The sequence below is a fragment of the Triturus cristatus genome, chromosome 4_2 (genome assembly GCF_964204655.1).
Source record: "Triturus cristatus chromosome 4_2, aTriCri1.1, whole genome shotgun sequence".
NCBI classification, from domain to species: Eukaryota; Metazoa; Chordata; class Amphibia; order Caudata; family Salamandridae; genus Triturus; species Triturus cristatus.
Genome location: NC_140586.1, coordinates 21,407,227 through 21,423,803, shown reverse-complemented (window position 1 = coordinate 21,423,803; position 16,577 = coordinate 21,407,227). Strand labels below are relative to the sequence as shown.

The window sequence follows — 16,577 nt, the reverse complement described above, 5'->3', positions numbered from 1 at the left end:
GTCTTTCATGGAAACGTCTTAACGCTGCATCTGCCTGATCGCCAAAAAGACAGGCACCATCAAATGGTATATAGGACAAAGCAGACTGGACAGCCTCTTAGAAAGCAGAGGACGCCAACCAAGACAGATGCCTTAGCGCCACTGCAGATGCCATGGCCCGACCAACAGAATCTGTCGTGTCCATGCCACACCTTATGATAAGCCTAGCAGCCTGCTGGACGTCTTTAATCAAGTTGCCTACCTCAGGAAGGAGGTTATCCATAAGAGATGAGAGCATGTTCTGTAAAGAATCCCATAAAGCATAGAAAAAGCGCCCCAGCACACAAGACGTGTTGGTGGCTCTCAATGCTGAGCTGGCCGAAGCAAATATATGCTTACACAAGCATCACGACCCCTAGCATCCTTACCCACCATTGTCTTAAGAGTAGAATCTACACCCATAGAAGATGTTGCCGCCTGGTTCACCAGGCCACTGGTGGAAGTAGGTCTATGCAAACAAACTGGGTCCCCAGGTGCAGGCACATGCAAACGTGCAACATCACGGTCCACCGAGACCCCCCTCTCAGGCTTGGCCCAAGCACCTAACAAAAGGTCAAATAGGGCCTCACTATATTGAAGAACAGGCACTTATCCCGTCTGACCCTGGCAAAAGATTTTCAAACAAAGGGTCAGTAGACCTCTGCACCGTGGGCAACGACAAATCTAAAACTGCAGCCACTTTCCTAAGCAAGTCTGCAAAGGAGGAACTTGTCTCTGTGGCAATACTAGTGGAGAGAGCAACCCAGAGGCTGGCGAGGAATCCAGCCCACTAGCCTCACTAAGAGCTGTAAGCCCACTCCCCTCCACTTGAAACACAATGGCATCAGAAATGGGCTAGATAAGTTGAGCCCCAGCGGACACAGGTGGACCTCCCAATGCCACTTCCTGGAAAGGGGCCGCAAAATGAACAATTACCTCAGTTTGCACAGGCAAATGTGCACCCGAGGCTGCTGGACGCTGAAGTGGCGCCATTACGACGTTGACTTGGGGGGCAAGGCAACTTCGACTGGCACTGCCGACGTCAATGTCTGAGTCGATTGATCAAAGACCAGGGTCGTAGGCAAAGGCGAAGGACTTTAAGCCTGCGCCAAAGCGATTTCAGTCGACGTCGACTGATGCTGATCCATTGACTCCGGTGACCCAACTATCACCGAGGACAAATCCTCCCATGGCGCCCCACTCACCGCCTTGGGGCCTAGAGGCCCTCCAGAGGTAGCTGGGGTTCCAAAGATGAGGTGTAAGGAATCATGATATTCCCTCATCTGAACTATGAATGCATTGGCTAACAGAAAAATGGGGAGACGTGGTGCAGAGTCAAGTCCAGCTTCCTCAGCCGTCGAGCTGGAGGATGCCATGGAGACGGAGTCTCCATGTGTTAAAGTTCAAAAATGCTGCGACTTCAACCTCCTCTTACCTTTTGACTTTCCTGGAGAACGACAGCCCCCAGACTGGCTTCAGCTCCTAGATCGACCCCGCAAATGTTCTTCTCTTTATGAAGAAGACCAAGGCTGGGAAGCCTCTGAAGAGCAGATACGCGCACCACCATCAACTTCTAACACTGCTCCTTCAACAACTTCGATTTTAGCTTTTGGCTGGAACCACAATTCTCTGTGTCGTTGTGCTCACCTAAGTACCACATACAAATTGTATGCGGGTCTGTCACAGACATGTGTCGGCTACAAGACCCACAAGGTTTGAAAGCGGTCGACTTGTGACAAAGGCACACTGTTCCACCGACAACAGGTGTCGAGAGAAAAAAAAAACCTGAGGAACTGCTTCTCTGGATCCTCGTTACAGCGCAGAAAAGAAACTGACATCTGCACGCCGGAGGGGACTTATATGGCTCTCTTGATGTCACGTTCGGAGACTATATTACTGCGGAGCAGTACCACACTGTCCCGCGGCGCGCAGAGTTACAGCTGAAAAATTTCCGGATTCAGACTGGCACCTGGGGAAAATTCAAAAGTTAAGGAATCCACGGCTCGATGTCTCTATCAGATCCCACAGCCAGGAGCCTTGCGCTCACAAACAATAGCCACTGGATTGGTAGCCTGACCTTTTTCTGATGGCATTGTGCCAAAAGCACAGCAAAACAGTCTAAATATTTTAAAAATATATTTTAAAAAGTAGCAACTGCAGATCCGTGTTGAAGGGCAAGGAAAAACAGAACAGATGCCAGAAGTAGAGGTTGGCACCATGTATGGCTCCCTGACATCACATCCAGGAGGTAGTGGAGTCAAGAGGGAGCCACGTTGCCATAAGTGGAGAGCTATTTCAACATTAAATCTGGTGCTTGATAGGATTTCATGAGGTGAGGAATAAGGTGGTAGAGGTATCCACCATAAACCTCCATGCTCTGAATTTTGACCATACACTAAAAAGGTATTTGCTGTGTTTTCTCTTGTGTAATCATCATCTTCAACAAACACCCAAACCCTCAGTTCAAAAGGTCAACCTCAACATTTGGCTGTTTCTCCAATGACTAGTTTTTGTTCTGGACAGTGGTATTTGTAATAGATAATAGGCGCCTATGGTTGATTCACCTGGTATTTGTGGGGATTATATTAGTTACGGTGCTCAAGGGTTGGAGAGAACACACCAGCCTCTCTTAGTTATTGTGGCAAAAGCAACAAAGAATCATCATGAGTAAACCCAAGCACACGCAGAATTTCAGTTTACAAAGTTAGCAAGTAAATTGTACATGAAACATAATAAATCAATCTTTGTTTCTTTCTTGTGATATTCTTCTTTTTAATCCTTCCGTTTTTACAGTAGTTCCCAAGCCAACACGTGTTTCGTCGCCTTCGTAAGATCGTACATACGACTTGTTCGCAGCTGAACACTGCCTTTATATTGTGGTATAAAGTGTGACGATAATTCCAGGTCACTCTATCCTGTGGTGCAAGGGGGTACGCTGATAAGGGTTGCACTCCGATTTCAAGGTGATTTCCGGATTTAAAATTTATTTGATCCCAATCTCTGGGTTTGTGAGTAGAGCATAACTGGGGGGTGCAGCTTCCTCCTCGCGCTGGACTCCAACTGCGAGTCATTGGAGTACCCCCTTGCGCCACAGGTTAGTGTGACCTGGAATTATCGTCACACTTTATACCACAATATAAAGACAGTGTTCAGCCGTGAACAAGTCGCATGTACGATCTTACGAAGGCGACGAAACACGTGTTGGCTTGGGAACTACTGTAAAAACGGAAGGATTAAAAAGAAGAATATCACAAGAAAGAAACAAAGATTGATTTATAATGTTTCATGTACAATTTACTTACTAACTTTGTAAACTGAAATTCTGCGTGTGCTTGGGTTTACTCATGATGTTTCTCCAATGACTAACAGCTGCCTTCTGATCAGATATTTTTTGTTTCTGAACACAATAGCAGAAAAAGAAACATCAACATATATACTTATGGTCAACAGAAAAAAAACAACTTTGGTTTATTCAGAATATTTCTGGACACAACTATTTATGATGCAAAATCACACATACACTAAGAGGAAATGCGTCTGGGCAGCACTAAATGAATATTCAAATGACACCTCTCAATATCTGAACACCAAATAAGGTCAATAATTAAATGCCATACAATGAAAATATGCTTTTTTATTAACATTATAATACACTTTACAGGGACAAAAAGAAGAGGAGGAGGAGAATCCAGATGATTGAAGATCTGCCCACCAGGCCTCAAATTCACGGCCCCAGTTTCCCTTCACAGTGAAGAAAGGGTTTGTTGGCTTGAGCTCAGGTATAAATAAGAGGGTAAAATGTCTTCAGCAAGACGTACCAAATTCATCTTTTCCTCCTTGTGCAAATTAATGAAAAGTTCCATCGTGCAAAAGCGCCACTGTCCTTGGTGTAGACACTCAGATCTTCGGTGATTTAATGGGACTAAAGTGCTGCCAAAATAAAGAAACACAAAAAAGTATTACAATGTTTTATGGTTTCTTTTATTTTCAATCTAGCATGCCACCTTCCCCAGCTCACGCTGTCCAACACCTCAAAAGAATTCTGGTCAGACTACTAACTGCTTGAACTCTCCCACTAACAAACAGGCCCTCTGCCCAAAACACCACTTGTCCTTCTGACACAGGGAACTAAAATGTGACTGTTAAGCCCACAATCACATTTCTAGAAACACCCTTGATGCTCCAGAAAATTTGATTGGTTGTAGACATCCGCCAATCTTAAATCTACATCGGCGTGGACTGCTACAAAAGTTTCAGAATGTTGCTGGCGCAGGGAATATTCACAGGGTGAGGAATCCACTGGCAGATGTATCCATCAGAAAGCCCACAATCAGATTTCTAGAAACACCCTTGATGCTCCAGAAAATTTGATTGGTTGTAGACATCCGCCAATCTTAATTTCTGAAAAGACTGTGTCTTGGCGGGTCAAATGTATACTTGCATGTGAGGTAGCAACTTAACTCTGACAGGGCTAGCATTAATTCCCTGAATGGGAAAGTTCTCTGGCACACATATTTGCAGACCTCTCTTATGAAGCAATATAGCAAACAGCCTAGTGCAGAAATATGAACAATTATGCTATCACATTGGCTTTGCTACTAAGTGACACAATTGGAACACAAGAACCTACCGGTCAGGCAGTAAAACATTTGGGAAGTAATTTTAGCAGTGGGCCTTTCATAGAGTTGCATGCTTGAGACATTACCTACATCACTCCGGAGCTGGTATCTTTGATAGATTCACGTTTAAACTATTTAACTTCATGCCTCATAGCCAGACAATGTAGAATAATTCAGCAATTAAATCTATGAAAGATCCGGTGCTGGAAAAACTCATGCACCCACAGGATGCAAGAAGAGAGCACCCACTTCAAACTATGGCATGTGCTCACCATGGCCTCCTCCAGCTCCAGCATCGTGGCCAATGGGTTCTTGCAACTGGTATTCGAACGAAGCGTGGCATCAGCACAAGGAGCAGCAGGCTTGGATGTATAGAAGCAACACTCATCATCCAAACACACCTCCTGGAAAGACACCATGATGTGCTGGAACATCTGCTTCAGAGAAGGGCGAGGAACGTCAGGCCGGACCCAAGGGGCTCCTGCAATGAGTAACTGAGTTCATAAGGGAAAAAGAAAGCTAGGTGGACCAAGGAGGCTTCAGCAACAGAAGATTCATCGAGCACCGGCAATTAGAAACCAAGGAGGTCCAAGGGAAATCCTCCCACTGTGATATCTGTAATGTAGTACAGGCTAAGTCAAATAGCAAAGATAGGCTGGTGAAAAGCAACAGAGTGAACCTGAGGGGAGGCAAAATCAGGTCACTTGTACTTGCAAGCTAGAATAAGTTAGTAAAGGGGATTAGAAGGGTGTGTAAAATCTTATCTGACAATGGGGTGGCAAGCAAGTCTGTAGGGGGTGGAAATCGCGTCAAACTAACTGGGAAACTAGTGGTATATTGAAGTAAGTGACTGCACTTTGGCAGGAATCTGGCTCCTTCAGTAGAGAAGGGAAAATCGCAACTACCACCTAGGAGATGAGAAAAGCCACCACCCATCACCTCTTTTCTAATCACTCTCATCCAGGCTTAATTGAGCTGAAACGTTGAACTTACTGGGCCATTTGATGAAAACATTTTGCAGAGAGAAACTATTTATGACATGAAGTTAACACACGGCTTGCACTCACCTAGCCAGAAAGAGTATTAGCGCAGCCTGTCCCACAGGGTAACAAAAGCAGACTAGGCACATTAGGAACGTCTAGGCTGCTTACATCATAAAATGGCACCTTACTCACAGAAGCTGTCTGGTGTCCAGTCTTACTTTGGCATTCGACATATTATAGCTCCACTTCTCTGTCCACCTATCTTAAGTTATTTCCTAATTATTACAGTCTTCAGCAATTCTGTTCAAGTTGGTACAGGAATCCAGAACTCTGCTAGGATACGTTTATGGTTTCTCTAGTTAACCTTCCTTTTTGGTCTATGATTCTCATTTACAGACTTTGAATGTGACAGTTTCCGATAGGGCATATTTGAGCTTATACTGCAATAGTTCACTTTAAATTATTTTGTTACACACAGCTGCAATTATAGAAGAGATTCAACACCTTAAAAGGTCCCTTCTTTTAATCACAAGACATAAAAGGTAAGGTAGTCACACAGCTGCCTTGACACCATAGCTCGGAACAGGGTCTTTATACACTGAGCAGATAAGCTATCTCTTTAAGCAGCATCACCACCACCCGCACTCCTAAGCAATAACCTTCTAGAGTCACTCCCCCCAAAAGGACAAGAGGTAAAAAGGAAAGATACACAAGTCACTTACCTAAGGCAACAGCACTGCCGGCAGGAACCTTTGAAAGCTGGATTGGGAGGTTAGAGCAGATGGAGCCGTGTGAGGAGAAGGTTGGGGTGGTGCTCATCTTTAGAACATTGCCAGATCCAACCAATCCAGGCACAGAGACACTAGGCAAACAGAGCTGATTTTCAGGACTTGAGGAGTGAGGGGGAGATTGATGTTCCACACCGGAAGCCCCTGGGAGAGAGCTAGTTTCCGTAGTTTCTGTACAGGAGGCGCCCAGTAAGGGACAGTGTTCAGTATTCAGGGTGGCAGGAACAGATCGAGAATGATGAGCAGTATTCAGGGTGCCAAGGTGGGGCTCATCGATGGAGGAGGTAGGGATGGGTTGTTCAGTATTTAAGGTGCCAGAATTGCATAGAAATGGCTGATAGTCAGTGTTAGTGTTGCCAGGAATGTAAGACTGTGGTGGGTGTTGAACTAGGATCTCAGGGTGAGATGAATGGGTGGGAATGCTTCGAAAAGCAGTGTGCATGGAGGGGACAAGGCCAGCTCGGGAAGTGTGCAAAAATGGCAGGACACTGTTAGGAGGATGGGCTTCAGAGAGATTAAAATCACAGACACTAGTGTGAGGTGGTTGTGGCTCAACACCAGAGGATCCAGGACCCTTTGGGCCCTTTTGCGTCACCACCTGGAGACCCTGCCAGTTGGCTATGGTGGCGGGTGGCTGTGGCATATCCACGGAGGAGAGCTGGTTGCATATTGTTCCATCCCAACGATGTAAGTCCTTTGAAGCAGCCATGGGTTCTGTTGAGTTTGGTATCACAGTTCGATCTTTGGGAATTGGTAGGTCTGGAAATAACCGTGATGCATAGGCTGCCATTTCCTGCTGCAGCTGTTTTGAGAGATTTTCAATGTGCTGGAAAGAGCGCAAGAGGAGATTAGAGTTTCTACACCTAAGCAATATGCAAGTTCATCCCTAAACATGTTGAGACCATCCAATTCAAATTATCACAAGCTATAAAGGAATCAATTGCTCTTTGATGATAAAATTAAACCCAATAGACGATACAGAAGAAAGCAGGAAGACCCTGCCTCAACTTAACTACAGAGGCTGATCAAATACATTCTCAAAGAAGCACAGAGAAACTTGCATCACTTCAAAGTAACTCACAGAAGACCTAGCTCTGTGGCTGGGCTAACTCTGATCCTCTCCTGGATTACTCAGAACCTACAATGAAACTTAGCTAAAAAAAAAAAAAACAGACCAACTAGGAGGAAAATAAATGTACTAGTTACTTTCTCAAAGATCTTTCTGGTGGATACTTCATCTGCCTCCAGTTATCTGACTCTTGAATCCCATCCAGGCACCAGACTCGATATGGAATTTTAAATAGCTCTTCTGTGTCAAAAGGTGGATCAGTAAGTCTGTCCCAGCTTTAGGATCCACTCCAGATAGGTTATCACAGAGCTGTGAAAAGGGCCACTCCAGCGCACTGAACTCTCCTCCTTATTCTTTTATACCCAGCCTCAGAGGTGAAGCAGACAACAAATATAGAAACTGCAGTGTATAAAAACTAACTTTGGACCTTACTAAAAGTTGCATGACCAATTCTCAGAGCAGGGATGTGTTTGGGAATGGTGAGGGATCTACAGGTAGAGAGAGTATCCACCAGTTTAATAAAACAACTTGTAACGTCTGAGCCCAAAACTACATGCCAGGAGCATGCAGAGCATGTGAATCTACGGCCACAAATGCTATGAACAGATTGTGCCGAACTCCTGAGAGACATTTGCCTCCCACACTGTCGCTCGACGACTGCGAAGAGCTGAAAAAAGACCTCACTGTCGAAAACGTAGTATGTGCTATTAGAGATCTGCAGTCTGGCAAGGCGGCGGAGCCCAACAGCCTGACAGCCGAAATGTATAAGGGGGTGGCAGCTACAGTGGCACAGCATATGCTCAATAGGTTTAAAGAGCCGTTGGCGCAGAGTAACGAACGATTGCCCACAATCCTGGTCCTTCCTAAGAAGGCTAAGCCCCCAGAGGACTGTAATTCATATCAGCCAATCTCACAATTGAACACGGAGGCGAAGGTGTTGGCGAAGGCCACTGCGAATAGACTGAGGTGATAACCTCTGTAGTCCACCCGATCAATCGGGCTTCATGCCCTACAGAAGCAGCAGGCTAAATTTGAGGCGTCTATATAGAGTCTTACATAAGACGGCAAACAAGCAGGGAGAGGACGCAATGTTGCTGTCATTGGATGCATGTATGGAGTGTGACAGTACCGAATGCACATAGCTATTCAGTGTTTTGAACGCGGCACAGGGTTCTGTGCCTCGATACAGCGCCTGTATACGGGACCTTTAGTGAGGGTGCATGTGAATGCAGCGATTTTATGGCTTTTTGCCCTATATAGGAGCACGAGACAGATGCCCACTATCTCCTACGCTCTTTGCGTGACCCTTCAGTAAAAGTCATTATGGGGAGGGTGGATGTGAAGAGCGAATCTCATTGAACACCGATGACATACTGTTATATGCCCAAGCCCCCGCTCCACTGTTGGCCAGCTACTTCATATATTCAACTATTTGGTAGGTACTCTGGGTACCAGATCAACTTGGATAAGCCCGTCCTCTTCCTTTTAGCATGAACCATCCCACCCCTTCAGACTAGCAGACGATCCCAGTTAATAAAAGATACGTTTAAATACCTGGGTATATTGATATCGAGGGCAGATACTGAGTTTCTGGAAGACAACCTACTCCCGCAACAGGCCAAGCTGCATAGGGACACGACACATTGGAGACAATTGCCACTGTTCTTAATGGGAAGGGCTGTCCTGTTTAAAATGAAGATTCTGCAACACTTACTGTACTGTACGTTCTACAGAACATTCCCTATAAAAGACAGATTTACTTTTTTCAGAAAGTGGACAGTGAATTAAGTCAGCTCCTATGGGATGGAGGCAGTTCCAGGATAGCCCTTCACAAGCTACAGAGTGGAGAATTTTATGGTGGTATGGCAATTCCAGACATTAGAAAATACTACTGGGCTGCCCATTTTGGTCACGATTAATGACTGGGTCTTTGAAGGATGGAAAGAACCTGCCTTTAGGGTCAATCACCAATCAATGGGACAGAGGAGATATCCGCGGCGCTATATCGTAGAAGGATGGAGAGACAGCTACCAACACATACACACACACATACAAACTGTAGTACGTATATGGAGGGAAGTCACTAAATTTATTGGATGGGAGGGCAAACTTACGGAACAGACTCTACTATAGGATAGCGACCTTTTGAAGGATGTGGGTGGGTTGAAGTGTTTCCATAAATGGGGTCTCCTAGGGATTGATCACCTAAGGGACGTCTGAATGGAACAAACAGTAATTGCTTTTGAGGACTTTAAAGCAGAATACCAGATAGACTCAGAACAGTTCCGCCACATTCAACTGGGACACGCGTTGCGAGCCCACATCCCCGAGGGCGAGCAAATACCCATGGAGGACAGACTCCTATTGGACAACATGCCAGACAAAGTAACCCCCTGAATATATAGGAAGATTATTCACACCACACCAAACGCACTGGGTGCACTGTGGGAGGCAGAGGTGGGAATGCTGGAAGAGGACGATTGGGTGGAGGCAATACAGAGTCCCAGGGAGGTAGCTACAAGGGTGCGTTTTCGCCTTATACAGCTGTGTATCCATCATAGATGATATACCTCTAGGGCCCTCATGTATCGAATGGGCCACTCTGACACTGACCACTGTGCTCCAGACGTCGGGAAATGGGCTCTTTCACATATTATGAGCCTGCCCCATAATCTAGCAGTATAGGGGGGAGAGAACACAGGTTATGACTGAGGTGGCGGGCCAGACTATCCCGCTGGAGGCAAGATGGCATATAGTGCGTTTGTCCGGAGAAGAAAAATTGCTGAAATACTCTAAGACCTGGCTAATGGCAGCAGACCTGGTTGAGAAAAAGAATATATCCAGGGCTTGGGGAGCAGACCAACCTCTGCGGGTTCCAAAATGGAAGGTGGAACTTGACTGGTGCTGTGCAGCTGACAAAGTGGAGTACCAGAGTCGAGGCTGCCCGCGGAAGTGGGATAAGGTCTGGGGCCAATAGGTGGAATACAGGGGATATTAAGGACTCTACTGGACAGATAAGGTGGGTGAGTTGGGAACGGGAGGGACTAACCGTGCTAGGTAATGACACGGATGCTGGAAATGACGACACTGCTTTTTGTACCTCAAATTATTGTATTGGGTGAGCATGAAGTGACAGGATCTCTCATGATTAATGTCGAACAGTCTTAATATTCAAACATTTCTGAGCTGATAAGCATTTGTTTAGTAAAAAGATTTTTTTTTTTTTTTTAAAAGCCATCACTGGAATCAGTGTGGGTTTATAAAAAGGGAATGTTTGATACCAAACATCTCTCGTTTCAGTGAAGCCATCTTGTAGCTGGGAAACTCGTAAATACCTGTGTCTAGCACATGTACTCAAAATGGTTCCCTGTTCACTTGTAATATCTAAGAATAAACTTAGACATCACAGGGGCATATCTGCTCATGCAGATATGTCCACACGTAGTATAGTGCACCCTGCCTTAGGGCTATAAGGCCTGCTGTAGGGGTGACTTACATATACTGCATGCAGTGTTAGCAGGCAGGTGAAACAGGAGGTGTGCCTTGCAGTGTTTTCACTTTTCTCAGCACCATGACACGCAGCCTGCAATGGCAGTTTGCATTTTGGTGCTGAGGGGTCTCTTAGGGTGGCACAATGCATGCTGCAGAGCTTAGTGATCCTCTTTAGTCTCCTGGCTCTAGGTACCATGGATACAATCTACTAGGGACTTACAAGGAGCGCTAAAAGGTATTGCCAATTGGGGAAACAATTGTACAGTTTTAGGGAAAGAGATCTGGTACTGGGGACCTGGACAGCAGGAACCCAATGCACTTATGTCAAAATTGCATCAGTTACAGTAGGAAGCTGGCTCTGTATATGCTTAACCAAAGTGAGGTATAATGTACACAGAGTCCAGTAGAACCCGAAAAGTAGACAGAGGTAAAATAGATAGCACCTCACTCTCTATTTGTGGTAGTGTGGTCGAGCAGTAAGGCAGTATCAAGAGGACAGTGTTAAGCTTTTGTTGTACACACCCAGTCTGCAAATAAATTCACACACACAAAGACGGAACTTCAGACCAATGGTTTTGTATCAAAAAAAATTCTTTTAGGTATTTTATTACCTAGAACCAAGCAAGCCTGGCACACGTAAGTGATCAGGACTTTGCAGTAAACATACAGATTGTAACAGTTTGGATTGCAATTGTACATTGATTTGATTACAGTAGTGTTACTGATAATGCAATTATTTTCAGAATACAGTACATATACTGGGATTTTCAGTAAGATTACAGGTAAGTTACTTTTGGATTACTTTTCCTACTCAGAGTAATACACCTGGATACTGTTCTGGGACATTTCCTGTAAACAGGTAAGTAAAATCGTTTTTTGTTAAACAGTACAATTTAAAAAAAAATTCTTTAGGTTTTCAAACTCCACACAAACTTTTCAAAGAAAAAGAAACAGTCAATGTTATTCTATGGAGGAAAATAGTGGGAGTTGAGGTTCCGGGGGTAGACTCAGGGGTCCCCCAGGGTCAAGGATGCACTCGTTAAACCCTCGGCGGCACTAGGGCGGCCGGGTGCAGGGTGCTGTTTCGATGTCGGGTGCCCTGTTTTCAATGGGGAACCTCCGGCTTGCAAAGGCACTGCAGGCTTGGGGACACAGGTCTTTTGGGTGCGATCACCACTAAGAGAGGTAAGTTGGCAAGTTAGAGGTTGGTTAGTCACCATCGGGGGCAGGGGTGCCTTTTGGGGTCGGAACGTCTTACCAGTGGTTGGGGGGACCTTCTGGCTTTGGGCTGCAGGCGTCGGCTGGAGGCTTGAGGCAGGTCAGGAGTCGCTGGATATTGGGCCAGGATCGCCGGGGGGAGTTCCTCGGGGTGTTTGTCCACTCGAGCTCGGGCCGTGGACGACGGGTGCAGAGTGGGGCAGATCTGCGGTGTCCGGCCAGAGGTTGCAGATAAACAAATCTGCTGTTCACGGGAGACAGTCTTTGTGCTTCAGGCAGACCGGTCCTCCGGGGTTTTCTAGGTTGCTGGTTGTACGACACACCGGGGTTTCGCAGGGAGCAGGTTCGAGGGGAGACAGGCCCGTAGGGCTGGGGCCAAGCCAGTGGGCGTCTTCCTCTTGTTAGATGCTGCATGGCTGTTCGGTCCTTCTGCTTGTAGTTTCTTCTTGTCTGCTTTCTTGGTTAGGGCTGCCCCCTAAATACTATTTTAGGGGGCGTTTTAGGGGTCAGTAGCCAATGGGCTACTGACCTTAGGGTGACCACCATTTTGTAAAGCCTTGGAAAGCGTCCAAGAGGGTAATGAAGCCATCTTGAGGACTTAATCTTGACGGGGCAATTTGTTTACCCCTAATGTTCCTCCCTTTATTTAAATGAACCTGACAGAACCATTTTAAAAAAATATGATTTAAGATTACACAGGTTCTTAGGGATATGGAGTTGCACTTTGGGCTGCTGTGACCTGAAGACATCCAGCATAGTTACCCAGAAGGTCTCAAATATCATATGGTCAGGTGAGTCATCAACTTAAAAAAATAAATAAACAGTAGTTTCAATCAGCTCGGGTGGCAAGGAATGGCCCTATTTCAGGGAATGGAGTCAAGACTCCAAACTATCCCAGGAGCAGCATAGTTTCTTCATAAAAGAAAAGTATTCTCCTTACTATTAAACTTTTGGGAAATTCTTTTGCACCCTGTCTGGACATCTAAATGAAAATTTATACCGTGCACTACTATCTGAAGGTGTCTAGGCGCACGAAGTTCTGACTGAAAGGGAGGAAGGAAAAACCAGGAACAGAGTTATTTCACAACCAGTTTTTAAAGATTTCCGAAAAGACAGAAAATCAGATTTAGTCTTAAGAGATATAGGTAGAGATTTCCAGGGTCTATCTGTGCCAACTATGAAACTCCTTCCCCACACCCTCCCCTCATCAAGCTGTTTTGGCTTTGAGGGCAACAGGGTTAAAAGCGGAGGAAGATCGAAGATGTGATAGTGACTCAGATTTTGGTACTGCAAGCAGCAGTCGAGCGGCTGCATTTTGCAGAACCTGCAATTTATTCAAGCCTTTAGTCACAATATTTAAAAATGGAGCACTATAGTAATCAAGTTTAGATAATATAAAGGCGGAAATAACAGATTTCCATAAGTCCAGAGGGATGAATGGCAGAACTTTCGAGAACATTTTTATTGGTAAAAAACAGGAGGACGTTATTGAGTTGATTTGACCTTCGAAGGAGAGTTTGTCATCAAAGTAGACCCCCAGATTTTTTTACCTTCCTGACTGGGGTAGGGAGTTCTCCCATTTCCGCAGGTCACCACATTGGTGACCAAAAGGAGGCGTTCTTCACCAACAGGAGAACCTCTGTCTTACCCATATTCAATTTAAGACCGTTATCTGACATCCTGTTCCCAATTACTCGCAAACAGTCCTGAAATCTGAGAGCCGTGCCTTCCAGATCACTAGCCATCGATACCACAATTTGTGTATCGTCGGCATAGGATACCAATGAAAAGCCAAATGCCTTAATGAGCCTGGCTAACGGTGTAACAAAGATTAAATAGCTTGGGGCTCAGAGAAGCTCTCTGCGAAACTTCACTAGAAAGCGAGAAGGCCTTAGCCCTAAAGCCATTGACGTCCATTAACTGCTTCCGGTCTGTGAGAAAGGATGTCAAGTGACATAGTGCCTTGCCCCTGATCCCCAGGGCTGAGCAACAGTCAGTAAGAATTGTGTGATTTACCATGTCAAAGGGTGCGGAAAGGTCTAATAAAATCAATGCAGCCCTCCCACACTTATCAATTGTTTGCCTAATTTTCTCAGACACTGTGACCAAAGCAGATTCGGTGCTGTGCTGACTTCTAAAGCCATACTGAGTAGCATCCAGAAGATTGTGGTTTTACATGAACAAAGATAATTCAGAATCAATGGCCTGGTCTACTAGTTTTGCAGGGAGAGGGAGCTGAGAAATTGACCTGTAGTTATTCGGGGCCCTGGCATCAAGGTTAGATTATTTTTTTTAGCAACGGTAGAATGGATGTCCTTTTCCATTCCTTGGGAAAGTATCCTTCGAGGAACATCTTATGGAAGACGTCCTTAAGATAGTTTGCTTTAGTCCTGGATGCAGAAACTTAGGGGGGCATGGGTCCAACAGTGAGCCAGACTTAGACTGGATTAACAGGGCCTGTATCGTGCCTACCACAAGGGGACTAAACTCATTTAAACCAGAGTAGCCTTTGAAAGGTTGAGTGGCCAATGTTGCATTTTCGGTGGGATCATGAGGATCGCCCCCTATGTGCTTATGCCCTAAAGGGGTGTTAGGAGAGGAACTTTCTCCAAATGGGGATGTAAAAGTCGTTCCTCAATGATGCACTGCATTTGGTGGCCAGTAACGAGTTATAGACCAGTTTGACTTTACTCAGGAAAAAAGTGGCTAGAGAAATGCAGAAATCTTGATTTATTTCAGTATTAATCGGGTTAAGACAATTAACTTACACACCGTCGCAAAAAGTTCTTTAGGGACATTTAAAGAAGCCTGTATTTTGGCTGTAAAGTATCCAACTTTGGCATTAGAGATAGTGGAGTTGTAAGCCTGAAGGGCACTTATAATAAGTTTTATCAATGGGATTGTACTGTAATCGCCATTTTCTTTCCAGCTTGCGACAAGATTGTTTAAGACTCCTGGGAGTATCGTCAAACCAAGGCTCAGTACGAGAACACCTGCTGTTCTTGGTAACCTTGAAGGGGGCCAACCTGTTAAGGTTGAAGAATAAACGGTTATGAAAGTCCAAGGTGGCCTCCTCCAAGTCTTGTGGAATTTCTGGTTTGGATTCGACCAACAGCTGATTAAAAGCATCTGGAGTAATTTTGTGCCAGGGTCAACTCAACGATTTAGATATTTGAGAAGCTGCAGGGGGTACCAAACTTTCAATATTAAGTGAAAACATGACCGCACAATGGTCAGACCAAACCAATGGAAGGATGGATGTGACTAAAAGATGGGGATTGTCAGAAAATAATCAATTTAAAGTATGGCCTGCTGTATGTGTGGGAGGCTTTATAAGTTGAACTAGTCCCCCACTTTCCATAAAATGGGAGAAAAGGGCTTTATCACAATCTAAGGGTTTCTCAAGGTGAAAATTAAAACCAGGGGGTCTGTAAATAAGAGCCTCATTAAATGAGTAGTGATAGGGAAGATGCATTTTAAAGGCCAATGCTTCACACTTAGGAATCGCCTCGAACAGTCCAACAGAAACTTTAAAATGTTCCCTGGGGGGCATGGCTAACCGCCGACGGGAATGGCCGCTCGGTAGCTTTTCTCCGGAGCGCCACTCCCAAAACATCTGATAATTCCTGACTCCCGCTGGCCCGACTACCGCCCCGGTGCCCTCCTTGCAGAGCGGTGGTGTCCAGCGACCTATCTGCCGAGTTTGGGACCGATCGAAAGCACAATCTGGTGCGTGCTCCGCAGGCCGTGTCCTCATCTGCTGTTCTGCCGAGGGAGGTGCGACAGAACCCTGAGCACGAGTTACGTGAGGCCACAGCCTACCCCTGACTGAGCCCAAGCAGCTTGGAAGGATGCGCCCGTCGGCGCACGGCGCTCCACCCCGACGATCGTGGCAGAGACCCTCCTCGGTGCCCCAAGAGTGACGGGGGCCGAGTGACTGCTGCGGCGTCCCCCTCAGTAACAATACGCACAGGCCGATAGCAGGTTCAGTGCGCGGGACCGGGTGCGGTCCTGCAGCCCGGAGAGCTGAATCGATGGGGTTGTGGCAGGCAGCCTAAAGACTCAAAGGTGAATTTTGGTGGCCCTGGACTTGAGCAGAGCCTGGCGTGAACTGCATACGGTCCCAGCACCGACCATGTGGTTCCGGAATGGGGGCCCTTGGACTGCTAGTCCTTGTTAGCATATTGTGGACTAGGGCGAGCTACCAGTGAGACCTTGGCAGCATGCACTACGATTGAATCCCCGTAGACTAGGGACTTTTGACGCCGGAGTGCTACGAAGACAGTGGCTGGACAGCATCATAGCAGTACTCTCAGCACCTCACAGAATCGATATACCCGGTGGCTTCCCGGGACTCCTAACCCTCTCCACATGCTGGCTTGACCTACGA

At 45.9% G+C, this 16,577-nt stretch overlaps 1 protein-coding gene across 5 annotated transcripts in view; it reads right to left on the bottom strand.

Annotated features, from left to right (window-relative positions):
* Window positions 1–3,632: 3,632 nt before the first annotated feature.
* Window positions 3,633–16,577, bottom strand: part of TROAP (trophinin associated protein) — a 324,800-nt gene continuing 311,855 nt past the window's right edge. For 4 of the 5 annotated variants that reach the window (XM_085600253.1, XM_085600255.1, XM_085600252.1 and 1 more), the window contains 3 exons: window positions 6,343–7,234; window positions 4,910–5,118; window positions 3,633–3,948 (listed from right to left, as the gene is read on the bottom strand). In XM_085600253.1, coding sequence (XP_085456379.1) covers window positions 3,916–3,948; window positions 4,910–5,118; window positions 6,343–7,234 — 1,134 coding nt within the window. In that variant the 3' untranslated portion in view covers window positions 3,633–3,915. Of the gene's footprint in view, window positions 3,949–4,909; window positions 5,132–6,342; window positions 7,235–16,577 lie in introns of those variants that run through there. The other variant, XM_085600256.1, reaches the window with a different exon arrangement.